General features: G+C 40.9%; 1 protein-coding gene across 1 annotated transcript; it reads left to right on the top strand.

Annotated features, from left to right (window-relative positions):
* Nucleotides 1-5,685: 5,685 nt before the first annotated feature.
* On the top strand, nucleotides 5,686-8,194 carry LOC308092252 (uncharacterized protein; the record flags this gene model as incomplete). The annotated part of the gene is made up of 8 exons (XM_080438097.1): nucleotides 5,686-6,382; nucleotides 6,553-6,633; nucleotides 6,755-6,808; nucleotides 6,953-7,063; nucleotides 7,423-7,491; nucleotides 7,586-7,684; nucleotides 7,783-7,839; nucleotides 7,981-8,194. 4 exons carry the CDS (start codon nucleotides 5,686-5,688, stop codon nucleotides 7,045-7,047), a joined length of 927 nt encoding a protein of 308 aa, XP_080294223.1. The 3' UTR covers nucleotides 7,048-7,063; nucleotides 7,423-7,491; nucleotides 7,586-7,684; nucleotides 7,783-7,839; nucleotides 7,981-8,194.
* Between the last annotated feature and the right edge of the window lie 1,755 nt (nucleotides 8,195-9,949).

A 9,949-nucleotide genomic window follows, 5' to 3' on the forward strand; every position in this document is an offset into this window, starting at 1 on the left:
TAAGAATTAGCCTATACGCCCTAACAGGGCGCCTACGCCCTAACAGGTCGTTATTGAAATTGGCCTTTGATCCACATTCAATGGGCACTTAGCACATTTTCCATACACCCATGTTTAACCACTGTGATTAGACTGTAAACAAGTTTCAGATTTAAATTGGAATGCCAAAGATGGCAATCCCCTTTCTATAAATAATAATAGTAGCTTGTACAGGTGTAACATGTGGGGGGTTTATAACATATTTAACAATACGTGTGTGTGTGTGTGTGTGTGTGTGTGTGTGTGTGTGTGTGTGTGTGTGTGTGTGTGTGTGTGTGTGTGTGTGTGTGTGTGTGTGTGTGTGTGTGTGTGTGTGTGTGTGTGTGTGTGTGTGTGTGTGTGTCTCTCATGGCATGGTGTTTTTTTCCCTCAATTTCTTTAGAGCACAAAGCCCAAATACCTTTGAATATAATATATATGTGTATATATATATATATATACGTATATGTATATGTATATGTATATGTATGTATGTATGTGTGTGTGTGTGTGTCAATGCAACAACTACAGTAGTTAAAAAACAGTTTTGTCTGAATCCAGCCACTGTAGTCCACACACTAAACCTATATTTTCTGCAGAGGTTGTGAATATTTGATTGTTAGTTTAGTGCATCAATGATCTTGTTGTACAGTATGTTAAAATGTTTTGTTGAAATGTATATACAAAAAATCTGTTATTTCTAATTATGCTGCCGGTATCGTGTCTGTGATTATAATGAGCAGGGGATTTGAGCAGGTCACAGCTGATTTTGAACAACTAAGGGCTACAGCCAATAATACAATTAAAACCAGCAATGACACAGGTGAAAATCAATACCATGGAGAAACTATTTTAAACAAACTGTTCTCAAACTTCCTCCCAACTATTCCAATATGGTCAGATCTACTCTCAGGTGATTTGCAGCGATTCTCTGGAGCCTATGCTGCACAAATAAACCAGGGTAAGAAAGGTACAGCTATTAGTGAGGCCATGTTCAAAAACACAAAAGTGTTGCTTTTACGAAATGAGAAACACAGACTTGACGAATTTATACAGCAAATACGCTCACTATACAAGCAGTCATTCATAGATTTCATTGACAAAGTAGGCTACAGGATATCACAGGCATCACAGCGTCCACAACCACCACCTGTAGAAGAGTGGAACAAAAAGAGAACTCTGCCGCCACAGCTGAGACGCTCTTATCAAAATAAGCCACAAGCAAATTCAAAGATTTTCTTACAAAATGACAGCTCAGCAAGTGTGCCAGACAAAACAAAGGCACAAAACAGAGGCACAAATGAGGAAATATGCAATAGTATATGCAGGTTTGCAAATAACGAGAGTAATTGTTGGCTAAATGCAACCCTACAATCGATACTGCATCTGTATCTGTACAAGATAAATTGAAACAGTTGACACCTACTTATATGGTTGAGATTTCATCTATGCCAGGGAATTTAGCAGCTCTCCAAGCGTTTTTTCAAAATCCAGGGCACACATTTGATGCTAAAACAATCCAAGACGTCACTCAAGAATTAGTCAAGAGCATCCCAGCGTTGTCCTTGTCAATGCACAATGACCCACTAGATTTGATACACCAATTATTAATCTGGTTGCATGATTGTAGTGTCCAAACAACTGCTATGGCAAAACATACAGACATCTGTAAAAAATGTGCATCGAAAGTTGAAAGCATTTCCAAAGCTGTTCTGTTTGATGTGAGCCTCAACACTTTCAAAAGCCACGTGAAAAGCGAGATTGTGTTATGCATGAGTTGTCAGGCAAAAAGATATTTATCTGAGTACAAAGTTAAAGCATGTACTGTGATTTACTGTATCTTGGACAAACTACCTAAAAGGCTCTGTTGTGTCTGTTGTAGGAGAACGTCACAAATGGAGGATGCGAGGGACCAGAACTGACATGTTCCCAAGACACCAGGAGGGAACGTCATTTTGGTCTTCCTTTTTTTCCTTTAGGTTTTGATTTAATCAAATGTTTTCTTCTTTTTTTCTTTTGTCTTTGTGCTTACTGTGATCATCTAAAAACAAACATTAGAGCACAGGACTATGCAATGTTTGGACTGAGCTGGTTTTGCTTTATATACGTACATCTATCTATTGATCAATTTGTGTGTGTGTGTGTGTGTGTGTGTGTACAATGTTTGCACTTTAAGTTTGCTGTGTTGCACTTTTGAGTGATGTTTGCACTTCAGTATATTGCATGTTATACTTTTTTATACATTTGAGTGATGTTTGCACGTTGGTACATTGCATGTTGTACCCGTTTATTATACATTTGAGTGATCTTTGCACTTAGGTACGTTGCACGCAGTACCATTTTATACTTTTGAGTGTGGTTTGCACTTCCTAGAACTTCCACATTTTTACAGTTTTGCATGATGATTGTGTTTGAATAATGTTTGCTGTTAACACACACACATACAGTAAATTGATCAAATCTGTGACTGCTAAACTACTAAAGTAGCCTCTCAGTCCACCTTAAGACAATTGGCAATGTTTAAAAACAAATATTGGAAAAATTATTTATATATATTCTGTTTTTGATAATTTGTACACTGTTTTATTAGTAAAGAGTAATTAAAAGGTCTTTTTTTAAACTTTCAAAGCCTGTCTGTATTCTTTTATGGTGTGGGGTTGTGTGGCCACTTGTATACACTATTGGGTTAGGGTATGGCCACTTGTATACACTATTGTCTGAAAAGGGCCCTTTTCTGACCCCTGACCTCACTGGACGGCCCGCCACTTTTTTCTACACCTTAGTGCCGCTTAGCGGAGAGTGTGGCGGTGTAGAGGGGGTCTCCCCGAACGCGTGCGTACCTCAGAAGTTCCGGCACTAAGCACCGTCTCCTGTCCAGTGTCCAATTTGTATAGGCTATGCACTGAAAACGGCCCTTTTCTGACCCCTGACCTCACTGGACGGCCCGCCACTTTTTTCTACACCTTAGTGCCGCTTAGCGGAGAGTGTGGCGGTGTAGAGGGGGTCTCCCCGAACGCGTGCGTACCTCAGAAGTTCCGGCACTAAGCACCGTCTCCTGTCCAGTGTCCAATTTGTATAGGCTATGCACTGAAAACGGCCCTTTTCTGACCCCTGACCTCACTGGACGGCCCGCCACTTTTTTCTACACCTTAGTGCCGCTTAGCGGAGAGTGTGGCTGTGTAGAGGGGGTTTCCCCGAACGCGTGCGTACCTCAGAAGTTCCGGCACTAAGCACCGTCTCCTGTCCAGTGTCCAATTTGTATAGGCTATGCACTGAAAACGGCCCTTTTCTGACCCCTGACCTCACTGGACGGCCCGCCACTTTTTTCTACACCTTAGTGCCGCTTAGCGGAGAGTGTGGCTGTGTAGAGGGGGTTTCCCCGAACGTGTGCGTACCTCAGAAGTTCCGGCACTAAGCACCGTCTCCTGTCCAGTGTCCAATTTGTATAGGCTATGCACTGAAAACGGCCCTTTTCTGACCCTTGACCTCACTGGACGGCCCGCCACTTTTTTCTACACCTTAGTGCCGCTTAGCGGAGAGTGTGGCGGTGTAGAGGGGGTCTCCCCGAACGTGTGCGTACCTCAGAAGTTCCGGCACTAAGCACCGTCTCCTGTCCAGTGTCCAATTTGTATAGGCTATGCACTCCTTTGAACTGCATATCAATTTAGATAAATAATTAATGTTTTAAATCCGTTTTTGTTACACAGAAACATAATATGTGATATATAGCTTCGTTTAAATGCTTAATTTATAGTTTTAATGTGCAAATGAACCGTTTTTCAATGGTTTTCAATGGTTTCTTTTTACTCTAGTCTAGAGGGTACTCTTATTCTGAAGAGATCGTCCACCGGAAGTCTTATATTTGCTCCGTTATATTTGCTGACTGAACACTGCTGTGTGAGAGAAGAACAGAGAAGACGATGCATGATTATTACTGTTACTGTTATTACTATTTCGTTCGTTACACACAACAAAGGTAAGTCACTTGTTTTGGATGAATGAAAAGTTGACTGATGAATACATGTGCATGTTGTCTTGTTATTTGGGGATGGATAAAATGGCAAAATGCCCCACTCGACCCATGTAATCTCCGATTGTTTGCAGTCATTTGTGCCATATTTGTGAATGTAAATTACATTTAAATAAGATGGTTAATCATTGTCGTTGGGTATTTGAACACAGATAATAATAATACACTTTATTTGTATAGCACCTTTCATGACATGAAATGCAGCTTAAAGTACTTCACAGAGCAAGAATACAATAACAGAAAAAGTACAACTTATTTAACAATAAAGCAAAAAAGATAAGCAAAAGTATAAAACAACATTAAAATAATTAAAAAAAGGCAGTAAATCAGGCAAAACAGGGAGGACCAGATGGACAATGGTTGGTCATTGTGGTGTTTTGATTGATGTGTAAACACAGATGATCATTATACATTCAAAGCTGTTGAGGCACATTGTAGTTGTTGCATGTTAATCCGTCACCCTCATTATATAAACTTCAGTTTAAATATAGGTATTACATGAAAATACGATTGCTTTTACTAGTACATTTAGGTATTGTTGGACTTCTATGTTCTGTATACAGCTGTACTTGTTGTGGCCAGTGAATTTCTGTAGGCTAAGTTCTCCCCCTCCCCCATTCACTCACTCTCATTCAACTAGCATACTGGCTGGTTGTACAGTTCATGTTGAGAATGTGAGACTGATAGCCAGGCTCCCTGCTGCTGCTGGTCTGCTTGCATTGTCTTGTACATGTGATAAACATCTGCTGTGGTCTCCCCCCAGTGATGGAGCAATCATCATAATGTTTTGCTACTACTACTGTTTTACTTCTAGCTTTATCATTTTTAAATCTTCTATATCTTATTATTATCCATACTGTTGAGGAAGCTTTAAGTGCCCTGTGTGTCTGTGACAATAAACACAATGAAACATTGTAGGTTTGGCCAAAATCACTCTTGATTTAGATCACACTTGATTTGCCCCACTCTCCTTCCATGCCCCCCCCCCCTATCTCACAGCTGGATGAATGCTTTTTTGAACACCTTTCAACCTATAGCATTTTGGGGGAAATAATTCTAAAATGTTCATACATAAAAAAGATAGTGAAAATAGCAGACAAGCTCAGAATGCATCGTCATGCAGCACATTGTGATATTGTGGATCGGTAATTCTTGCTACCTAGAACATTTTTAAAGTTCAAATGTATTAAGGATATGGCCTGTGTTTTTACATTGTTTATTTTCATTGTTGGTTCTGTCATTGTCAATCAGGGTTTCTTGGTTTATTTCAGTAATATGCTTTGCATACGTTATTTGCCACATCTGTCTGGTAATATTTTTACATATCAATCCTTATTATTTGTATATGATAATTAATCATCAACTAAAAAGCCCTACATACAGCAGCAGGGAAGTTTACCATTTGTTGAGGCCCATGATATAAGCTGTGTTGTGAATAAAGCCTAAACTATACTGTGGGACACAAGCCATCTCTCATATCTCTGGGCATTTACCGAATCATGAGCCATGCGACTCACACACACAATATAATTATAATATAATTAAAATATCAACTTGTTTCAAAAACTAAAAATGTATAATGTATAAGTCTAATACTTTCTCTTCTTCATTTGTGATAAGCAAACATGCACAGAAGAATGTCCTATTTCCCTGGAAGAGTACATGTTACTTTCCGGAAGGGGGCACGTGGATATCTCCTTGAGGGGCCTTCAGATGAGGCAACACTTATTAAGGACAACGTTGGTGCAGACAAGCCTGACAAGCCTGAAGCATTGCCAGAAGACCTGGTTAGACGAAACGCCTTAACTGTTGTTCGAGAGAGAGGAGGGGATGCCTCAGACAGACAAGAGGTGTTTGGGGAATATGTCCTGCAGTTTGGCAAGTACCAAGGGAAGTCCTTTCGGTGGCTTCTAGAGAACGACGTGGGATATATAATATTCCTTACCAATAGTCTACAAGCAGAGGAGGATGCAGGAGTCCTTGTGACAGAGGGACACGGCAAGGTCAGCTTACAGTCATTTATCAACTATGCCCACAGCTTTGATGAGATCCAGTCTCTTATAAGATACAAGTCGCAAAAGACATCTGGAGACAGATACAAGTCACAAAAGCCATCTGGAGACGACGACAATCTGGTTAGATTTGGTGTTCATAAGGAGGAAACTTACCGGGAGATTTGGGACAACAGGGCCAATGGCTACGCAGGCTTCGTACTGCAGAAAAAGTGGTCCAAAGGTACATGGCCGGACAAGCTGAAAACATACCTGATGGAGAAGAAGGAATCTGCCTCCCTTTCCTCTGGGTCTGTGCCTGCTTCAAGTGCTTCTACGGAAGGTTGTTTTTTAATGCCAGCCGTAGAATTTTAGTAAGATGTGTCTGTAAATGTATTACATTTCATATTCATTACAGCTCAATCATTTTAACAGATGCTGTTATTTTAAAGCAACATATGTACTGTGTAGAAATTACATTTTTACTACATTCTACATATTTTCTGTCTGCAGGCATCACAGACTTTGGAGACGATGGTTTGGACAGCTTCATGGTGATAATGGGGTCCCCCTCTAAGTTAGCGGTGCATTGCTGTAAGTACACATTTGTGTGTGTTTGTTGCTTTCTTCACTGATTGGACATTAAAAATCAATTATGGCTCAATCTGTTTGCTATTAATGTATGTCTGCTATTTCAATCTTTTTGTGTTACCAGCTGTTGAAACATCTTCCTCAGTTTCCGTACCAGGACAGGCTACAAGAGAAAAGGGTTAGCTTCAAATTAAATATACAATTTGTGTGACAGGTTATTGAGACACCATGAATTTATCTCATAACCTAAACTTTTTTTTGCCTGTTGTGTTTTCTGTGTTCTGGTCATGTTCTGGCCATGTCCGTGTTCTGTGCATGTCAGTGTGGTGTGCTGTCCTGTCCACGTTCTGGACATGTTCCACTAACCATTGTTTGCATGCGAAAGTTCTGCTAACTGAGATAGGGAACATGAATTGATCCAGCCACGATGATGGTGAGTACCCATTTTATTCTGTATCTAGCCTAGTTATAAGTATAAAACATACAGTATTTTTTGTGCCATTTTGGTTCCCCTGCTTAGACTATTATGTAATGCATTTGACAATTGAGTATCGTTGTATATTCAATGTGCTGAAAAGACCAACTTCATTCATACACACCAGTACATTTTTAAATACACATTGAATATACAACATGTTATTAGTATAATGTAATATACATGTAATGTCACGAACAATATAGTAGATGCAAACATTATTTTTTTGTGTGGGAATAAGATGGTGTGTGCCTTTAGCTAACCATTTGTATATTGCCAATCCTACAATGAGTGACAAGATTTTGTCTGTTGTATAGTACCATCTACTACGATGTCCAGACCACCTGCTGGTACTGAAAGTAAACTGCAGAAGTCGCCAAGAGATGGTAAATACGCTATGATTCTATTCATCTGTCCAAATAAGTGTTATGCAGTGTTATGCAGGCGGTATCTGTTATGCATAAATATGTACTTTTGTAGACTCAGATGTGCCTGCTTTGAAGACGCCTATTCCGCCAGAGCTGATGTGTCTGATGCCAGCAGGTCCCCCACAAGTGGAGAGGACAGTTTCTGCTGGAGGTATGTATTATTTTAAGTGATTTTCATGCTCATTTTAAGTGATTTTCATGTTCATTTTATCTTCAATCTACACTAACACAACATATCCCTCTTTTCAGGAACTACAAGGCCTGTTGTTTCACACACTGTCCCACATCCACTAGTGGCTCCACGTGGTAAGATATTTTCTCTGTTTTCTCTGAAAAGGTTACTGTGCTGCAAATGCTTCCTCCATAATTATAATTATATTGTAATAAACAATGTGATCATATTATCATTACATTTCAATAATGTCCTTTTCATCCTTGTTCCCTCAGTTGGCCCATCTGTCCCTGTTCCTCCACACATCACATGTGACACCAGTGAAAGCACTTGGAAGTGCAGTAATCATCAGCAATGGTTCATTAAAGAAGAGCTCAAATCTCTTGGGCTGTGGCCTAACTTTGAGCATAACCGTAAAGCAGGACATGCCATTTCGTTATGGCGTCACCCTTTTCAGCCAGAGCTCCTCGACACAGTGTCGACACTCCCACCCCGAAACTTCTACCAAATGCATCCATTCTTCATATGGAAGCCAGAGAACGAGATAATGGTCCGGCTGAGGAACACTTATGTACTGCCATGCCTTCATGGCTGTCCAAAACCAAATGTAGCACAGTCTGGTGTAGGTAGGCCTCGGGTGGTTGTTGGCATCAGTGGACAGTATTATATATTTTCCTCTCGCCTCCACTGAAAGGTGTGCAAGAAGCACTGGTTTGCTGACCAACCTAAATGGCTGGAGAAACTACCCAAGAGGTTCACAAACATTTTGCCATCAGTCCTTACGTACAAGAAGGCCCTCTGCAAGTCTGTGATTGATGAGCTGAGGCGCACTGGCAAGTCACCCACAGATATGGCAAACCAGTTAAACGAAATGATGCACCTTAAATATGAGCGAGCTCATCTGGCATATCTCCACAGCATACAAAATGTCTGGGATGCTGAGGCTGGGGTGTACGGGCAGAGGACAACTACACAGATGGTGAGGAAGGATGACACACCCCAGCCTTTTGGAGAATATGACGACGAAGAGGCCTGGTGTGGAACATCAGTCTCTGGACACTACGTGACCGACTGCCTCATTGACGAGTACCGACGGCAAGAGCCGGCCATCACCAAGATGCTTCAGGGCACCTTCGGACAGGTCTGTATATATAGTTATTCATACTGTATATTCACAGGTGATATAATGATACTGTATATTCACAGGTGATATAATGATACATGTATATTTATTAACGTACATTTATATTTATTGACAGACTGAACATGTTAACTAATTCAGAGATTGAGTGCAGATATTTAGGCCCAAAAGCTCAGTATATTGCTTTAATCTTGATTTGGTTCTTTCTTACTGCTGTTGTTGCAATGAATGTCCCTCTGGGAATCACAAATGGCTTATCTTATCTTAGGTCTGGTGGTCTGACCACACCAGGAAGGTGGCACGGAAGGTTACACTGTCATCTGGTGCCATGTCGAGCTATGCAGTGATGAATGAGAACTGGATGATTGTCTCCTGGGTGATGGTGCAGGCTGAGACAGAAAGGTCGCTGCGGCCCATGTACGACGGGTTGGCTAAGAGGTACAGTGATGCAGAGGTGGAGAAGGCGAGTTACCAATGGGTGTACAGGTGAGAATAGTCATCTTTTCTTTCTTTATTGTTGTATTGCCTATCACCCCCACCCCTCCAAATCACACAAGGTTTCACCTTAATTTGTGTGATAATACATGTTGTTTTTATGCTTATTACAACGCACCAACCTTAGTAAGTCAAATGTACTTGTATGTGCAAGTACAAAGGGATAAAGAATTATAATATGTGTGATTCTCAAAATGACCTTTGAAAAGCCTTTTATATGCCTCCTTTTTTCATCCAGGGACTGCTGTGCACCATTTAAGATCCCTGACACTCTCCCTGATGAGCACCTCAATTGGGATGCCTGGAAGACAACAGATTTCATCATCACTAACGCCACCGCTGGGCCTATGGAGAACACCTGTGCATCCCGGATACACTTCAACTCCAACATTGATGTCAAGTTGGACCTGTTCCACTGCATGCGCCGTTTCTCACGGGAGTGCACATCTGAGCATCATCCTTTGTTCAGCACCTTCTGTGAGTTACTCTCCGCTGCCTTTTCCTTAGTGGATCAGGAAGACCTGCAGAGGCTGAAGGATGCCTATAAATTCTGTTCAATACTTCATCATAATCCAACAAAACAACACGTAAGACAGCACTGCCGGATC

Source organism: Gymnoscopelus braueri, assembly GCF_963280865.1.
Source record: "Gymnoscopelus braueri genome assembly, chromosome: 9".
Lineage (NCBI taxonomy): Eukaryota > Metazoa > Chordata > Actinopteri > Myctophiformes > Myctophidae > Gymnoscopelus > Gymnoscopelus braueri.